This window comes from Ptychodera flava, chromosome 19 (assembly GCF_041260155.1).
Source record: "Ptychodera flava strain L36383 chromosome 19, AS_Pfla_20210202, whole genome shotgun sequence".
In the NCBI taxonomy this organism is placed as follows: domain Eukaryota; kingdom Metazoa; phylum Hemichordata; class Enteropneusta; family Ptychoderidae; genus Ptychodera; species Ptychodera flava.
The window spans coordinates 30,291,576-30,311,387 of record NC_091946.1 but is presented as its reverse complement, the minus strand read 5'-3'; the positions used below and the strand labels follow the sequence as shown (position 1 = coordinate 30,311,387).

At 36.2% G+C, this 19,812-nt stretch overlaps 1 protein-coding gene across 4 annotated transcripts in view; it reads right to left on the bottom strand.

Moving 5' to 3' along the window:
* Positions 1-463: 463 nt before the first annotated feature.
* The window catches only part of LOC139119226 (FERM, ARHGEF and pleckstrin domain-containing protein 2-like), an 85,837-nt gene continuing 66,488 nt past the window's right edge, over positions 464-19,812 (bottom strand). For all 4 annotated transcript variants that reach the window (XM_070682907.1, XM_070682909.1, XM_070682908.1 and 1 more), the window contains exons 14-25: positions 18,945-19,034; positions 18,220-18,353; positions 17,574-17,655; positions 16,560-16,746; positions 11,119-11,169; positions 10,779-10,909; positions 10,061-10,219; positions 7,978-8,094; positions 6,777-7,010; positions 6,447-6,554; positions 5,365-5,516; positions 464-4,664 (exon numbers count right to left, since the gene is read on the bottom strand). In XM_070682907.1, coding sequence (XP_070539008.1) covers positions 4,610-4,664; positions 5,365-5,516; positions 6,447-6,554; positions 6,777-7,010; positions 7,978-8,094; positions 10,061-10,219; positions 10,779-10,909; positions 11,119-11,169; positions 16,560-16,746; positions 17,574-17,655; positions 18,220-18,353; positions 18,945-19,034 — 1,500 coding nt within the window. In that variant the 3' untranslated portion in view covers positions 464-4,609. The remainder of the gene's footprint in view (positions 4,665-5,364; positions 5,517-6,446; positions 6,555-6,776; positions 7,011-7,977; positions 8,095-10,060; positions 10,220-10,778; positions 10,910-11,118; positions 11,170-16,559; positions 16,747-17,573; positions 17,656-18,219; positions 18,354-18,944; positions 19,035-19,812) is intronic.

Sequence of the window (19,812 nt, the reverse complement as noted above, 5' to 3'; positions counted from 1 at the left end):
ACGGAGGAACGAGTCATTTATTTTGCTGGGCATGAGAGCCGTCCCTTGAGAATTTTTTTTTTTTTTTGCACAGAAATTACACAGCCTACACGTCAATGTCAAAGTTAATGCTTACTCTATAATATACATCCTAGGTTCCCGGACATAGTGTTGCTAAGATATCTGCTAAACCTTTGGATTAATAAAGTCCCATGTGCCTGAATTGGTAAAGCAAACATTCTGTCATTGTTAGAAGTCGTTTCGGATGTAACCCATTTGAGCATGATTTGGAAAGTTGGAGGAACAATACAACAGGGGAGTCCGATATGTCACTCACTGAGTCAAATAGAGTCCATACAAGGCCATATTTTGCAAATAACCCTATGGTCTCAACGGTTTTTACTATTCAATTCACACACTTTGCAAAAGGTCTCACACACAAAGACTATGTTTGTTATGATGAAAATACTACTAATGCAAGAAATTAAACAACAAAAAGAGGATTTTATTTTCCACAAGTACTAAAAAGACAAAATGACAAATTTCTGCAGTAAGCTAGCAATTCAGAGTGTCATCAGTTTGACACCACCTAGAAGCTACGCAGTAAAGTCAGGACCTGTGTACATACACCATAAAGTTAACACAGAAAGTCAAAACACAAACAAACACACATAAGACTGACTGTGTGCAGAAAACATCCTCTTTCACATTTTTAAAGAACACAGAAGGTGGTGAGTACATGACATGAAACACAGAATGTAATGGCGAAGTGAGGAACTATCTACCCATTGAATTCAGTTATTCCACTGTTCACAGACAAAAGTATGAAAAAATAACAAGCCAAAAGGACTTCATATGCTATGGAAGACATGATTTTACTAAGATTTCTATCCAAATACTTCAAACTTTGAATCCCATGAATATGCATAGAATGATATGCTTAAAGCACTTCTAAAAGCAATAATATAGATAGGTCAAAGGTCAATTTGTGGGATGCATTCTGGGAAGGATGAGAATAAAGTCTTTTGCAGGATATGTTTACTGGAAAAGAAATGTTACTAAGAAAGCAGTAGAGCATGGGGTTCACTCATTGGTCGGATAGAATATCAAGGTAATATTTTGTTACACTGAAATTAATATTACATAAGCATGTAACAAAATTTATATCAGCATCATTTGACTGAGATCACCAAACAGTGAACTAAACTAATAATTTCACAAAACTCTGAACAAATCTTTAATGAATTTGCACGTGAACTACTAAATTAACAAAATAACTAATAAAAATCTAAAAATGTATTTCTTGTCATTACAAAGACCCTTGTCACTAACGGTGATATGAATGTATATTTCAATGGTGAGTTATCTCGTAACAACATATTGCATCTATGAAATATATCATTTTTAATCAATGCATTGACTTCCTTATATGGGCATATCTTAGCACGTATTCTAAACCATTATCTGTTAATGTCATGGACAATTTTTGAAAACATTCAAAAATCAGGATGGATGCTGATGTGAAAAAAACAACAACTACATTTGCTTGTATTTGGCAAATTTGTATAAATCGCGAATCACAAAACATTGACTTCTGATGTGAATTCACAGAATGAAATTAGGATTTTTTCAGCCTTTAAGAAGATGAATTGCTCTGTTGTTCGTGAATCTGGAATAGTTGGTTTTATGAAAGGGACGAAAAAAATATGAACAAAGTTATCCTGCTCATTATAACACAAAATGACATCATCATTATTGTAACATTTTCCTTGAGTTTTCAACTTCTGAATGAGAAAAAACCTTTTCCAGGACTCTGCATGAATTTTACTTCCATTCATTGACCTGGGGTCACTTGATATCTGCTTGAGTCGACCTCTTTTGACCTCTTCGCCCAGGTGACATCTGTCAAACCTGACCTCTTATTGACTAATTACCAATGTGACCTCTGCTTGACCTGACTTCTCACTGACCTATTCCTAATTTGACCTCTGTTTGACCTGACCTCCAGGTAACCGTAGCTTATGTGACCTGGCTGTTTTCCACTGAACTTTGCTGGGAAACTTTCAATCAGAGTGACTGAGATCATCAATGAACATGCTTTTCCTCCATATCCAACACTTACAAAATAAGTTCAAATAAACTGCCTCATTTGTTTGCAAAACTGAATATGACATCCCAAGAAAGGCATGAAATTTTAAACTTTTTCCAGAGAAAACTGCACCAGGTATTTGACGGACATTTATAATACAGTGAGCCTACACTATGCTCACCAGTGTTGACTCTAACTCAAGAAACTGAAGTTTCACATGAGTTTCATGCATGAAGTGACCCCTCTGAACTCCAGTTCTCAAATGAATATCTACACCACACCATGCACCATCTCTACATCTTCCCTTTAAGACATTAAAATTTATCATTTATCAAAAATGGTCAGGCTTTTCCATTTTTGCTGCTTTGACTGCCTGTCAGATCTAAAGTTGGATCTGAATATTATATGACCTTCCTTAAAGTTCAGGTGTTATCTAGCTTTTTACATCTCTGCTGATTTGACCTCAGTTGGATATGAACTCTGACCTGACCTGACCTCAGCTGTTTTGATCTCAGTTGGATGTGAACTCTGACCTGACCTCTGTTTTAACCTGTGTTAGATACAAGCTCTGACCTAACCTCTGCCGTGTTGACCTGTACTGGATCTGAATATGACCTGACCTCTTTTGACTTACGTTGGATAGGAACTCTGACCTAACCTCTGCCATTTTGACCTGTGCTGAAACTGAACTCTGACCTGACCTCCATTTGACATTGCTTCACATTCAGGAGTGACGACAAAAAAACAACAGTATTAAGTGGCACAGATCATTTCACATTGTTAAGAATGGGCTGACTCTGGAATAAGCATATGTAGGAATATGCTACCAGAATTTTATAGCAATTTGTTCATGAGAATACTACTTTGTTCAAACACAGATTTGCTATCAGTCTTTTTTTAACCCTTTCACCTCAATGGTTTGGCCCGGGACCCATTGTCATCAACAGTGAGAGCGGACCTGTCTACAGAAAATTAGGGATGAGCAGGTTTTAAAAGCCTGGTGTCTATAAAACATTAATGTGGTACAATTGTGAAGCACATACAGAGTAACAAAGCCCAAAACATTAAATACGGTATTTGCCACTCTCTACCTAATGCTTACATTAAACTCAAAGTACAATATCTCCAAATGAATTAAAAATCAACTTACAGACTATGAAATTGAAATGGTTAGTTACAATGTACCCTTTACAATGAAATATTCAACGCAGACATTTATTCACAAGACTGCTACCACTATGCAGTAATTATTTTTTTTCATTTTTAAAGAAATTTTACAATAGAAAATATTTTTTTCCCCTAAATTATGCTCAACTTTTCTCCTTTTTTCTAAAATGGCAGAAAGATACTACTTTGTAGTGGATGTCTCTGTAGCTCTCAATTTAAGATACCAATTCAAATTAATCTTAAAAAATTATAAAATTTGTCGTTAATTATCCTGTCTTAGTATCTAGTTTAACATTTATTTTTGTGAACACTAGTTCAGCAAGGAAATCATGCACACTGACTTTTTGAGTTGATATTTTGTTGTTTGCTGCAAAATTCATTTGAGGGAGATCATAATGATGACTCTGATGTGATGGTACTAAAACATGTACAGAAAATAGTTTAAGAGATTAAGATCATATGATGATGTGTATTTTAGCAAACTGTACGATTACTGTAATATCTCTATGTGTTTGTTGAATCATATGGCAAAATTCTTTTACTTGTACGAATATCTGACATAATTTTGTCGAGACTATGTGTTTGAACCAAAACAAACACACACAAAAAGTGCATATCACCAGATATAAAATGAAAATACATTTTAAAAGTTCGCTAAAATGAATGTCTCACACAAAATATTATACAACCCATAACAAAAACAGGGCAGTAACACAAACAAAACTGACAAAATTAATAGATGTCTATCGTGGTGGTGTACACTACAGGGAGTAAATTATCACATTTCATTTAACATTTCCCTGTGTCATTTCTGTCAAAATATTTTGAAACCACCGAGAGATAGATACAATTTACTTAATAGCTTCTGATACAGACTTTGAAAAAACAGACGAAAAATAACATTAACGTTATGTGTTGATAAAATGTCGATAAAATAGGTTTAGGAAGCACCAAAGTTTCATCTACTGAAACAGAACAAAAGTTGATCACTGTCTCCCCTATTTTAAAATTATGTGAGACAGCATACCATTGAGAAACATAGAAATGGACCGCACCAAGTAGACATTGACAGGGGGAACAGGGTAATGATTACTATCCTAACTTTGAAATATATAGCTTTATATGTTATTGGTGTGGAATTTTGTTCACATAATCTTAGTTGGGTCCATTCACATTCAGTAAGACATGTGAATATCATTTCAAGTCGAGATCTCCTGATCTCAGATACGTTGACATCAATTATTTACATGTTGTTCACTCAGTCACCTGACAGATCTCTCAACGATGAGTGACAACTTGAGTCTTATTTATCCTTGTTCTTGTGTTTTACTTAATACTGTAATATAATTTAACCATCTTCAGAATTGCAGTGTTTTACTCTTGAGTGAATTTGGAGCTGTAAGTTGCACTTCCAAGAACTTCCATCCACCTGTCAATAAAATCAAAGACAAGTGTGATACTTTCCGATAGGAGTTAGGGTGTACAGTGTGTTGATGGCATGTCACTGAGTTTTGTGTGATGTAATGACCTTTGATGCAGTGTTGTGACCTTTGATGCCGTGTCATGACCCTTGATGCAGTGTTGCGACCTTTGATGCAGTGTCATGACCTTTGAGAACAGTATTGCAAACTTTGATGCTGTGTCATAACCTTTGATACAGTGTTGTGACCTTTGATACAGTGTCATGACCTTTGATATTGTTGTGACCTTTGATGCAGTGTCATGACCTTTGATGCAGTGTTGTGACCTTTGATGCAGTTGTGATATCCTTCCATCTAATGTAAAGGTCTTTGATGTTTCATATGTTATTGTTATGTATCGTGTTGTTTCAAGGGGTCTATAATGAAATACACTGTCATGGTATTATTTATGCCATATTCTCTGATGTAGTGCCATGGACTTTGCTGTAATGTGACAGCCTTTACATTGTTGCCATGTTCTTTGATCTGATATCTTTGCTTATGTCACAGCCTCAACATCACATCAATACAGTTGATGTCATTTTAACTATGTATTTTGTTTTATACAGATATGGTCTAGACAAAATCGGTATACTATGTAGTAGGTTAACTTGTTTGACATGAAAGTCGTAATCTTATGGCAAAATGATACTTGTATTTCTGACCCACCTTCCGAAAGTGTATTCACTTTCAGCCCTGAAGAAGTAGACGTGAGTCTTGAATTGAAGTTTAAATACATAGTCTTTTTGTATACCGTCCCTCTCTCCTGGTACACTCACTGTGTAACCTAAAAGTGGTAGACTGGCAAGGGGAAAATCGTCCTGCAAGAAAAAAACAAAAGGGAAGGAGTGTCAATGATATTTTCTACAGAGGGCAGTATTCAACCAAGGCCTAAAGGTATAAGATGTTTGCCTCCTGTTCACACATGGCCTCCTTGGCTGTACTGATGTACTCTTCTGTGATCAGATTTCGGAGAAATGTTTGAAATCGATGGAAATGGATTTTCTGAGAAGACAATTCATCAATACTATTTCTATGAGTCTTTAATCACAGAGGGAACTGTTGGCCACTTTGAATGAAATCAGTAAGAATGTGCAAACTGTTTAATGTAGAAGAATACAAAAAGCAATGCTTTCCCTTGATTTATACATTTCTGTAAGTTTCTGTAGATTAACTTGCTTTCTTTGGTTGATTTACTAATTAGTATGTATTGATTTATTGATGCTGATAAACTGTAAAACATGCTTTTTAATAGCTAGCATGCCTTTTACCTATTAGCTAAAGTCAAAGGTGTGCTAATTAAAGATGCAGCTCATTAAAACATTTCCCTTCACTAACAATGGTCAAAGTGTCTTGTTTACTAAATGATTCAATTACTAAACTGATTCATTTCGAATTCCCATATTACCAAAACAGCATGCGCTAATTAAAGGTGTTTTACAGTGTCTCAAACACCAAACTTTGCGCCAAGGTGACTCAATCTATGGTCAAAGGAAACACAGTTTACAAAGGAAGGATTTATCAACAGGATTTGCTCTCAGGATATACTCTTGTACAGTTGTCGCACTGATCTGTGGTGACAAACACTGAGACAAAATTTTTAGAGAAATATTTTTTTTTTTGAAGACAGCACACTGATAAGGGTGATATTACCAAATCATCTGAGATGGAACACATTCATAGATGTATTATAGATAAGATAACAACTTGGCTGTTGGGTAAACTACACGACAATGAAATCTGTTACTTACTTGATACGTTTTGTAGAAGAATAAACAGAAGTTTGTGAAGACAACCCATAGTTTCTGCCAACCATTGCTGTTTTTGAACTTTCTCAGTAAATAGCCACTGAGTTGGTTCTACCAAATGACAACAAATTAAAGTATGTTAATTTATTCACATTTACATATCATTGCTGTATTAAACTTTGTTGCATTTCATTTGACAGAAAAAAAACTGATTGTTAATCACTTGCCATTCAAATAGTTATCTGTTCAGATGACAAAATTTCAAATGTCAAAGCCAACCTATCAAATTTCCTATTACTGATCACATGACAAAATCATCCAATGAGGACTCACCTCTACACCTCTTGCATGGTCTGTCATACTGACACTTGTGTTTCTATGCCAACACACATGCATGGTTGTGTTAGCTCTGTGATGGGTCTGTCTTTCCAGGGATCCCCTCGGCGACTGAATATCTTCCTCTGATTCATCCAGGGCATTTTCTGTATCAAACGATGCGTCAGATGAACCAATTGACTCCATTGATTTGTTCTGCTTCTGTGCCATTGCCATGGCCGTTTTAATGTCCTGCAATAAAGAAACACGACATTGATTTATAGAATCTGATTAATGTTGATGCAATAGCACTGTTCATTGTTACAGGTCTGTGACTAAATATAGCTGCATGCATGCGATATCAAACATGGTCCTTGAAATGCCAACACATTTTGTCAGTGTTGGATGCATGGCCAGCTGTTGTTGCAGCTTAAGTCTGAGCCATAAATGTGTTTCTTTTGGAATACATTGTAACACTAGCAGTCGCCAACTAAGATGTATTTTCATTGTTTTTTAATCTATAATTTCCAAAATAGTAATCTAAAAATGCACACAAATATTTGTTTTTGCATATAAATGAGAGATCAATGACATCATTTGAGAACAGCCCTACTGCACTATACATCAATGTAACCATAGCAAGAAATGTACAAATGGATAACAGACAAAAACAGGACCACAAAGGGACATTGTCAAAAGTCATCAGCTTAATGGTATGATCAGTCACAAAGTCTGTCTAAAGTCCACATTCTCTGCTGAAAGACGTGTTGGTCTTCTTGGTCTTTTGGCCAGAGGTCCATATATCTTTCTTTCATGAATTTGACTTTGTTTGTGTACCGTCTATTTACTGTCTGTTCTGTGCTGTTTTGTGTCTATGTTTAAAACTATTGTCTTACAAATTTTGACCTAGTGTTATTGGATTATGGATTGGTATGATTGCGATTATTTTTTAATTTGCACTGACATTCCTAGAATCTTGTACAATTTTCTTGCATTCTGACAATGCGGTCAAAGGTTTGCCTATCTAACCCTATCAAACAGGCATGTGTACTCTCTTCTAAAACTGAAATCTAGTTACCCAAAATTCTCTGTGAACAGGTCCAAAATCATTGAAAACAATGTGTTTCGGCCTAACCATGGTGCTAGAGGATTAAACAGATATTTGTATTCTGAATTAACTGTCATGATTTATTCTCTGAGACAATGTGAAGATGCTTACCGCCATCCATTTTTCCTTTTCTTGTTCAGAGCTTGCTGCTAAGACAAGTGTTTTGCTGCCACCGTAGATGGTAAAACAGTAGGGTGATGACCGCTCCTGTTGACTGTTGTCCTCAATCTGAATAATAATTGAATATGGCTGATTGATAATAATGTCAATTCAAGGACCTATAATGAATCTGTAGGTATAAGTATTTGTCCAGAATTTTTGACAAGACTTTCTGATATTAAACTCAAAAGACAGGCAAAACTAGCGCTTGGTCACCCCAAGCTGCTGCAATAAACATACAGAGAAAAAGATGAAATTTGTCAGAAGCACATGTCGTGCAAGTAATGCGATATTCAGAAGAGAAGCTATAATCCTAATCAGCGATATGTGCATTTAAATGAATATGCAAACACTGAGAAGCTGCAAAATATATTTCAAAATATACCACAGGGAACTTAGTAATCTTGTTGTTGTTGTTGTTGTTGTTATTGTTGTTGTTGATGGTGGTGATGATGATGATGACGATAATAAAAAATATTAAAAAACAATGTCTCATTCCTTGCTGTTGTTTGTCGATGTTGTAGATAATTGTAAAAGAAAACTAATCGTGATCAAAAAACGACGTAGGTCGCCCAACGTCACTCCCGTCCTATTATACAACCAAGGGTGGAATCGAGATGCCCCTGATCAAGGCTCATCAGCCACCTTCAAGGCCCAGAAAAAACACCCCATTCACGAGCGATCGATTGAAATGTGCTATCATAGGCACTGAAATTTATCTCACTGACCTAATTTGGGCTTCACTTGAACTACCGACCTGCAAAAGAGTGGAAAACGGCGATTTCCAAGTCGTACCCGGTCAAAATCGATCACATTGAACTTCCCGGTCGATGGTGATGGGTCTGTCATCGCTGGGCATTTAAATTGACCAATTGGGGGCACTGTAAAGGCTGCTTCGGCCAGCCGATTGTTTATGTTTCAATGCTCCCTGCTCGTACGCGTACGTGTAACGTTCAAAAGTACGCGAAAAAGTAGAAAAACCTTCATAGTCATGCAGATAAACGGAGACTTTCCAACTCTTTGTCAGGAAATCTGCCATTTTACGTCAGGATATACTGTCGATAGTTAGAGCGTACACTTCCGGGTATTTGACTTTCCCCCGTTACAAGGATACAAGCGTAATCAACATCCGGGCTCGTACTTGAGCGAGTGTACATTGTCGTTGTGAATGAGTATTCCAGGTGATAGTTTACAGTAAATGACGGGTTGATTTGTCATTGGTATCCATATAAGTATTATTCTACAAGAATGGAAATTGAATGAAGTTGAGACGGCGAAGTTTAAACTGTAGTGAAATTTTGCGTTGAGACAAGCCTCCTCATGTATTAGTAATGAGAGCTGGCCGAAGCAGCCTTTACAGTGCCCCCAATTGGTCAATTTAAATGCCCAGTGATGACAGACCCATCACCATCGACCGGGAAGTTCAAATGTGATCGATTTTGACCGGGTACGACTTGGAAATCGCCGTTTTTCCACTCTTTTGCAGGTCGGTAGTTCAAGTGAAGCCCAAATTAGGTCAGTGAGATAAATTTCAGTGCCTATGATAGCACATTTCAATCGATCGCTCGTGAATGGGGTGTTTTTCTGGGCCTTGAAGGTGGCTGATGAGCCTTGATCAGGGGCATCTCGATTCCACCCTTGGTTGTATAATAGGACGGGAGTGACGTTGGGCGACCTACGTCATTTTTTGATCACGATTAGTTTTCTTTTACAATTATCTATAACATCGACAAACAACAGCAAGGAATGAGACATTGTTTTTTAATATTTTTTATTATCGTCATCATCATCATCACCACCATCAACAACAACAATAACAACAACAACAACAACAACAAGATTACTAAGTTCCCTGTGAATATACTACAGTAGGTGACTTTTAAAGTAATATCTTGTATCAATTAAACAGAAAGTTTACGATTACAGTACATTTTCTTAAACTTAATAAATATAGCATTGCAAAAACAATTCATAGTAAATAAGAGATATATTATTAAGGAATTTCATTCACATCACAGAGTGTTCTCAGACTTACCACAATTCCTTTGAGTGGAATCTGACCATGAACTTTGAACTGGTTGGTGGCCGTGACCCCCTTGCTGGTGTAAATTAGCATATCAGAGAATAAAAAGAACATTCTCTGTTGGTAGCCTTTCCTTGATAGTTTGTGAAGACATCCTTCTCTGATGAATTCCTGTTAAATAATGACAATGATATAATTTTAGATGAACGTAAAAATTCTAGCACATCATTCAGATAAACATGGTAAAAATTTAAAATCACTGAAGAGTTAGAATTAAAAGTAGTGTCATTTTCAACACAATAAACTGATTTAATCTCAAGATGGTCTGCTGACCAATCTAAAAAGGAAATTTTTACGTTGTAACTTTCAACACTGATACGAGTGTGTTGCTTTAGCTGACTGCCTCTACAACTTGTTTGAAAGTTTGTATATTATTGGGTAAGCATTTGAAATTTTCTTTTCTGGCGATGTGAATAAGCATACTTCATATTCTGGCGAGTCCAATATATGAGAAGATGAGTGATTGTTTGCCTAACTAAACTGTGCACAGCAGAATGCTCTATAAATGTGCACAATAGAATGCCATGTTGCCTAACTAGACTAGCCTAACTGCTCACAGGCATGCAAACAGACCAGCTCCAGCCGAAATCAGTATTAAACAATCATCCTGCCCAGTTCAACTATAAAGCAATACTACCACTGTGAGATTAAAGAAGAAATTCCAACTTACCCGTCCAGGTTGTACTAGATTCTCAATCCCAACCAGATCTCTCTGAAGCTCTGTCAGTTTCTGGAAATTTTCCAGTTTCTTCATACTTTCATGTACATGGCTAGTTGCCTCGGTTACTTCTTCCAATGCAGCTGTGAAAAGGCAATTTCCAAACAGAAAGATTTTTATAAAACCAAATGTTGCACAATTTTTTGCATATAAATCAATCAAAACAGATAAACTGAACGCTAAATGCATTGTAGTGTACTTGCAAAATACAAAATCGCAGCTATGTTAGACATCTCAAAAGACACTTTTTTATTTTTCACCAAAAAGAACAATCATGTCAGCTGGTACTTACTTTGGCAGTTTTCATAATCTGCATGGCTTGCAGGGTAGTGTTTTAACAATCCTGAAATCAAGAAAGATTTCAACAAATAAAGATTGTACAGATCTCAATCATTCCTATTTCAAGAACTAACATTTCAACCTGTTCACCCCTACTCCCCTGTTAAAGGTATAAGGTCACCTGTAATCTAGATATGCCCATATATGGTCAAAGGGCGTTCCTTGGTATTCAAAATGCCCATGTGAGGGCGCTGTTTTTTAAAAAAGCAGCCAACCGCTTAAAATCTGTGATTGGTTAGATTTTCTCTTTCCATGGTAACTGTGGCAAAATTGGAACAGGTGACCGTATACCTTTAAGGTAGTATGCGCCTCGAAAGTGAAAGACTTAAACTTTTGCTCTAACTTTCCTCAAGGAATCTTTCAATCATTCTCTTTCAAAATCAAGAATAAAAATAGGGGGTCACCGTGCAAATGTTGGTACTAGAGAAACAAATTACCCAAGATTTACCGATATTAGAAATTCAAAATGGCCGCCATTCCTGTGTTAGCTCTATGGAGAAAAATAAAATTTTTGAATTTCGAAAAACTAAGCCAGTGAAAAGTTTTCTTTCATCGAGAGCTTTAAAATGAACCCCCACATGTGGTATATCAGAAGAGAATTGTAAAAATTTGAGAGTCCAAATGTCTGTCCCCGAGGTGCGTTCTACCTTAACAGGTCCATACTCACCACTGACAACAATGGATTTGGGTCAAACCATAGTGGTGAAGGGTTAAGAACAGTACTCTGACTTTGCACCCACAGGTGGCTGCTTTATATAGTGTTTACATGTTTTTGAAATTAGCTGCCGAAGACAATTGAGCCTTTCAACATTTTCATAGGAATAACGAATAATCCTTTGGTCATGGAAATAAAGGGTTTTGCACTTAATTCTGGATATTTGTCATTTCCTAATATGCTTATCCATCTCCCATGCCTGTATGTACATCTAAACTGATAAGAGTCAACTGTTCACAACTAGATTTCTCATGAATTTCAGACAGAGAAAACAAAACCCTTTTTTACAAAGTCAAGGTCACTTACTTTCTAGAATGAGTTTATAGTGCAACAGTCTCTGTACTGGTTTCAGTCAAGGTCACTTACTTTCTAGAATGAGTTTATAGTGCAACAGTCTCTGTACTGGTTTCAGTCAAGGTCACTTACTTTCTAGAATGAGTTTATAGTGCAACAGTCTCTGTACTGGTTTCAGTCAAGGTCACTTACTTTCTAGAATGAGTTTATAGTGCAACAGTCTCTGTACTGGTTTCAGTCAAGGTCACTTACTTTCTAGAATGAGTTTATAGTGCAACAGTCTCTGTACTGGTTTCAGTCAAGGTCACTTACTTTCTAGAATGAGTTTATAGTGCAACAGTCTCTGTACTGGTTTCAGTCAAGGTCCTTACTTTCTAGAATGAGTTTATAGTGCAACAGTCTCTGTACTGGTTTCAGTCAAGGTCACTTACTTTCTAGAATGAGTTTATAGTGCAACAGTCTCTGTACTGGTTTCAGTCAAGGTCACTTACTTTCTAGAATGAGTTTATAGTGCAACAGTCTCTGTACTGGTTTCAGTCAAGGTCACTTACTTTCTAGAATGAGTTTATAGTGCAACAGTCTCTGTACTGGTTTCAGTCAAGGCCACTTACTTTCTAGAATGAGTTTATAGTGCAACAGTCTCTGTACTGGTTTCAGTCAAGGTCACTTACTTTCTAGAATGAGTTTATAGTGCAACAGTCTCTGTACTGGTTTCAGTCAAGGTCACTTACTTTCTAGAATGAGTTTATAGTGCAACAGTCTCTGTACTGGTTTCAGTCAAGGCCACTTACTTTCTAGAATGAGTTTATATGCAACAGTCTCTGTACTGGTTTCAGTCAAGGTCACTTACTTTCTAGAATGAGTTTATAGTGCAACAGTCTCTGTACTGGTTTCAGTCAAGGTCACTTACTTTCTAGAATGAGTTTATAGTGCAACAGTCTCTGTACTGGTTTCAGTCAAGGCCACTTACTTTCTAGAATGAGTTATAGTGCAACAGTCTCTGTACTGGTTTCAGTCAAGGTCACTTACTTTCTAGAATGAGTTTATAGTGCAACAGTCTCTGTACTGGTTTCAGTCAAGGTCACTTACTTTCTAGAATGAGTTTATAGTGCAACAGTCTCTGTACTGGTTTCAGTCAAGGTCACTTACTTTCTAGAATGAGTTTATAGTGCAACAGTCTCTGTACTGGTTTCAGTCAAGGTCACTTACTTTCTAGAATGAGTTTATAGTGCAACAGTCTCTGTACTGGTTTCAGTCAAGGTCACTTACTTTCTAGAATGAGTTTATAGTGCAACAGTCTCTGTACTGGTTTCAGTCAAGGTCACTTACTTTCTAGAATGAGTTTATAGTGCAACAGTCTCTGTACTGGTTTCAGTCAAGGTCACTTACTTTCTAGAATGAGTTTATAGTGCAACAGTCTCTGTACTGGTTTCAGTCAAGGTCACTTACTTTCTAGAATGAGTTTATAGTGCAACAGTCTCTGTACTGGTTTCAGTCAAGGTCACTTACTTTCTAGAATGAGTTTATAGTGCAACAGTCTCTGTACTGGTTTCAGTCAAGGTCACTTACTTTCTAGAATGAGTTTATAGTGCAACAGTCTCTGTACTGGTTTCAGTCAAGGTCACTTACTTTCTAGAATGAGTTTATAGTGCAACAGTCTCTGTACTGGTTTCAGTCAAGGTCACTTACTTTCTAGAATGAGTTTATAGTGCAACAGTCTCTGTACTGGTTTCAGTCAAGGTCACTTACTTTCTAGAATGAGTTTATAGTGCAACAGTCTCTGTACTGGTTTCAGTCAAGGTCACTTACTTTCTAGAATGAGTTTATAGTGCAACAGTCTCTGTACTGGTTTCAGTCAAGGTCACTTACTTTCTAGAATGAGTTATAGTGCAACAGTCTCTGTACTGGTTTCAGTCAAGGTCACTTACTTTCTAGAATGAGTTTATAGTGCAACAGTCTCTGTACTGGTTTCAGTCAAGGCCACTTACTTTCTAGAATGAGTTTATAGTGCAACAGTCTCTGTACTGGTTTCAGTCAAGGTCACTTACTTTCTAGAATGAGTTTATAGTGCAACAGTCTCTGTACTGGTTTCAGTCAAGGTCACTTACTTTCTAGAATGAGTTTATAGTGCAACAGTCTCTGTACTGGTTTCAGTCAAGGCCACTTACTTTCTAGAATGAGTTTATAGTGCAACAGTCTCTGTACTGGTTTCAGTCAAGGTCACTTACTTTCTAGAATGAGTTTATAGTGCAACAGTCTCTGTACTGGTTTCAGTCAAGGTCACTTACTTTCTAGAATGAGTTTATAGTGCAACAGTCTCTGTACTGGTTTCAGTCAAGGTCACTTACTTTCTAGAATGAGTTTATAGTGCAACAGTCTCTGTACTGGTTTCAGTCAAGGTCACTTACTTTCTAGAATGAGTTTATAGTGCAACAGTCTCTGTACTGGTTTCAGTCAAGGTCACTTACTTCTAGAATGAGTTTATAGTGCAACAGTCTCTGTACTGGTTTCAGTCAAGGTCACTTACTTCTAGAATGAGTTTATAGTGCAACAGTCTCTGTACTGGTTTCAGTCAAGGTCACTTACTTTCTAGAATGAGTTTATAGTGCAACAGTCTCTGTACTGGTTTCAGTCAAGGCCACTTACTTTCTAGAATGAGTTTATAGTGCAACAGTCTCTGTACTGGTTTCAGTCAAGGTCACTTACTTTCTAGAATGAGTTTATAGTGCAACAGTCTCTGTACTGGTTTCAGTCAAGGTCACTTACTTTCTAGAATGAGTTTATAGTGCAACAGTCTCTGTACTGGTTCAGTCAAGGTCACTTACTTTCTAGAATGAGTTTATAGTGCAACAGTCTCTGTACTGGTTTCAGTCAAGGTCACTTACTTTCTAGAATGAGTTTATAGTGCAACAGTCTCTGTACTGGTTTCAGTCAAGGTCACTTACTTTCTAGAATGAGTTTATAGTGCAACAGTCTCTGTACTGGTTTCAGTCAAGGTCACTTACTTTCTAGAATGAGTTTATAGTGCAACAGTCTCTGTACTGGTTTCAGTCAAGGCCACTTACTTTCTAGAATGAGTTTATAGTGCAACAGTCTCTGTACTGGTTTCAGTCAAGGCCACTTACTTTCTAGAATGAGTTTATAGTGCAACAGTCTCTGTACTGGTTTCAGTCAAGGTCACTTACTTTCTAGAATGAGTTTATAGTGCAACAGTCTCTGTACTGGTTTCAGTCAAGGTCACTTACTTTCTAGAATGAGTTTATAGTGCAACAGTCTCTGTACTGGTTTCAGTCAAGGTCACTTACTTTCTAGAATGAGTTTATAGTGCAACAGTCTCTGTACTGGTTTCAGTCAAGGTCACTTACTTTCTAGAATGAGTTTATAGTGCAACAGTCTCTGTACTGGTTTCAGTCAAGGTCACTTACTTTCTAGAATGAGTTTATAGTGCAACAGTCTCTGTACTGGTTTCAGTCAAGGTCACTTACTTTCTAGAATGAGTTTATAGTGCAACAGTCTCTGTACTGGTTTCAGTCAAGGTCACTTACTTTCTAGAATGAGTTTATAGTGCAACAGTCTCTGTACTGGTTTCAGTCAAGGTCACTTACTTTCTAGAATGAGTTTATAGTGCAACAGTCTCTGTACTGGTTTCAGTCAAGGTCACTTACTTTCTAGAATGAGTTTATAGTGCAACAGTCTCTGTACTGGTTTCAGTCAGGTCACTTACTTTCTAGAATGAGTTTATAGTGCAACAGTCTCTGTACTGGTTTCAGTCAAGGTCACTTACTTTCTAGAATGAGTTTATAGTGCAACAGTCTCTGTACTGGTTTCAGTCAAGGTCACTTACTTTCTAGAATGAGTTTATAGTGCAACAGTCTCTGTACTGGTTTCAGTCAAGGTCACTTACTTTCTAGAATGAGTTTATAGTGCAACAGTCTCTGTACTGGTTTCAGTCAAGGTCACTTACTTTCTAGAATGAGTTTATAGTGCAACAGTCTCTGTACTGGTTTCAGTCAAGGGTCACTTACTTTCTAGAATGAGTTTATAGTGCAACAGTCTCTGTACTGGTTTCAGTCAAGGTCACTTACTTTCTAGAATGAGTTTATAGTGCAACAGTCTCTGTACTGGTTTCAGTCAAGGTCACTTACTTTCTAGAATGAGTTTATAGTGCAACAGTCTCTGTACTGGTTTCAGTCAAGGTCACTTACTTTCTAGAATGAGTTTATAGTGCAACAGTCTCTGTACTGGTTTCAGTCAAGGTCACTTACTTTCTAGAATGAGTTTATAGTGCAACAGTCTCTGTACTGGTTTCAGTCAAGGTCACTTACTTTCTAGAATGAGTTTATAGTGCAACAGTCTCTGTACTGGTTTCAGTCAAGGTCACTTACTTTCTAGAATGAGTTTATAGTGCAACAGTCTCTGTACTGGTTTCAACAGGAATGTATTGAAAGGCAGATAGCAGACTTTCTGAAGTTCAAATTCTTTGTAGACCAGTTCAAATTTCTTGGACCGCCGAGTCGCCATCTCCAGTTCCGTCAGAATTTCATCATGTTTCTGCATGTACCCAGTGTACAACTGGGGGAAAGAATGATAAAAAACATGTGTTTGCATCATTAGCTGGCTTCTATGATCCTGAATTTCATTTGATTATTTCACTGATCAAAGAAAATTCAGGACTGAACTTGTGAAAAATGTTAAATATTTTAAAATATGGTCCAAGTCCGTGTTAATTTTTAACACAGATAAAGAACAGCACAACTAAAATGAATGGGAGTTGATCATGACTTGTAGGAGAAAAAATATGAAAATTGCCACTGGGTTTAATGTGACATCCCATTAGTGCATGATGGAACAATGTTAAAACCATCACTATCATGATAATTTTTTAAAAACATAAGACTACCATTTAAAGGGACAAAGTCGGCCATTTTCCATGAATTTTGTTTGATGCAAGATACTACTTATATTGTTTGACAAGTTGAAAGATACTGAAGATACTGGGTGACCATGCATATATTCAACCCTGGTTTTAGACAAATTAAATGAAACCTTCGCGAAAATGAATTAATGGTCATGACCATAATTCATTTTCGCGATGGTTTTATGTATCGTGTCTAAAACAGGGATTGATTATATGCATGGTCACCCGTATCTTCAGTATCTTTCAACATGTCAAACAATTTAAGTAGTATCTCACATCAAACAAAATTCATGAAAAATGGCCAACTTTGTCCCTTTAAGAAGGAACAGGTTCTCTCTGATTTAAAATCAATTGAAATTCGATAATTCCAAACAACCTACTAACACAACAACATTTGCACTGTCATTTTTTTCTTTATGAAATTTACACTACTTCCTCTACTCTTCATGATAAAATATTTTTTTAAATTTTCATTTCTTACCTTGATTTCTTTCATATTTTTCTCCATGATATCACCAATCCTCTGATAGTTACCCTTCAGATGTGCATTGGATCTACCCTCCCTGAAACACAAACATCAAAACTGTGCTATTATATTCACGGTTATGGTAAAACCCTATAACTAACATTTTCCAACATTTCTCTAATATCCAACGATATTTTGGCTTCTTAGGCACCCTCCCTACAACACAGACATCAAAGACATGTAACATATCTTTTAACCATGTCGATTCCATTTCTCTGTATGAAGATCTATTCAGCCTATTGAATATTACAGGGATATACCTCAGTTTAGTCTTGAAAGAGTTATAATATAAGTAAACTCTTACAATACAAAATTTCTCAAAATTTTAAACAATTCCTAAGTTTTCCATTGGCCATATTACTTACATAAGTTCACGACTGTAAAATATTGGAAGAAAATATGAAAAGAAACTATTATTTACAAAGAAACAGTGAAAGAAAGGATGCCAACAACTATGAACATGAACCCACTATAGGCATTGACATTCAAATTGAGAAAGCTGTATCAATCTTGATGCCCTTTAACAAAAAAAACACAAACAAACAAACAAAGTTGTGTCATCAAATTGATATTTTGGCAGCTTATAAATCCCTTGACTCACCATGTAGCCAAACGTTGTTCCACTTCTTTGACAAACCCACAGTGGAAGTCATAGATTGGATCCAGATTATTAAACAGTAAATCCAAAACTGACGACGGCATTCCACTTTCCTTCATGGCAGCTTTGCGGAACCACTGAAAAAGAAAGAAAGAATTTCACTATAAATGACATTAAAACATATCCTTAAACTGGTGACACATTTTCAAAATTCCTAACTTTAAATTCATTCATATACTGCATCTTTATAATTACTGAATACTAAAACCGAAAGACACAACATTTGTGTAATTGTGATGTACGGCATTTCAAATAGACATTTCTGGTGATATTTTGAATTGTAACTAAGCTGTTATCTCTAACTACAGTGTAATAAAATGACAGTTTCATCAGTCAAGAAAGCTAAGATTTCTGATTCTTGGTGTTAGTGTACATTGTATAAATACTTGGCCAAACAACTAACATTTGATTTAATCATGATTCACATGTATTTTTCGATGATTGAGTTTTGAGTCCCTAGTTTTTCCTATGAACTTAAAATCTTCAATAACACGTTCAAACTGGGCATTATCAATAATTTCTAATTTGGATGTATCACGTGAGATTGCAGTAAAGACAGATCTTATTTGCATACCTAGCAATCACTCAAACGTTCCAGCTGTCATTATTACATGTACTGGATGATTAATTATAATACAATACGCTTGAAGCAAAAAGTAAAATCTTACCACAACGATGACTTCCAAATCCTTGATGTATGTTCTCTCTGTGGTTAAAATCTCTTTGGCAATGAAGTATGCTTTGTCAGTTGGATGTCTCTGTAAAACAAATACAACACATAGCAGGTTTGCTGTTTGTTTTATGGATACTTGAATGTGGAAAAACCACTGCATGTATGCCCATTACTGTCGTCCACCGCCTTGTCAATGATAAATCAATTTTTGCAGTTCAGTTGGCCCAAAATAGGTCCAAAGAACATTAAAGCTGTTGTTGACAATCTGATTGCGTATTCATACAAACATAGACTAACTTCAGTTTGAAAAGTCACATTACAGATTGTTAGACAAGTTGTCAGTATTACACTGGTATTACTGACCTGAAATGAAACTTACATTCATACATCATATTCATAATTATTTTGTAATTTTGTTAATATTTAGAATCAATGTTCAAAATAGACATCAATAAGAAAAGATGGCTGTGATACTGATAACAATATGAGATTGTTATATATGTAACATTTGATATGTTTATGGTGAAAATAACTTTATCAGAACTATATTCTATTGTAAATATTCAGAGTTTGTGGTCATTACTGGTGTATTTATAGAAAATATTCAACTGATGTCATTCATTGGTTATTTGTTTCAAGTTTTTGAACTTGTGGGAAGAAATTCGACAGTGACTTTTGAGCATTCAAATCAGTGGGTGTATGATACAGCACAAATCACACTGTAATGTGCTTATTAGTTCTGGGTTGTTATCATAATCAGCAATTGACTGATGCTTGGTCTGTAACTGATGGTGTCTTTTGAAATATTCACACTTACACATTACATTCATAAAGAAAAGTGAAATATAAGTTGATTTGTACAG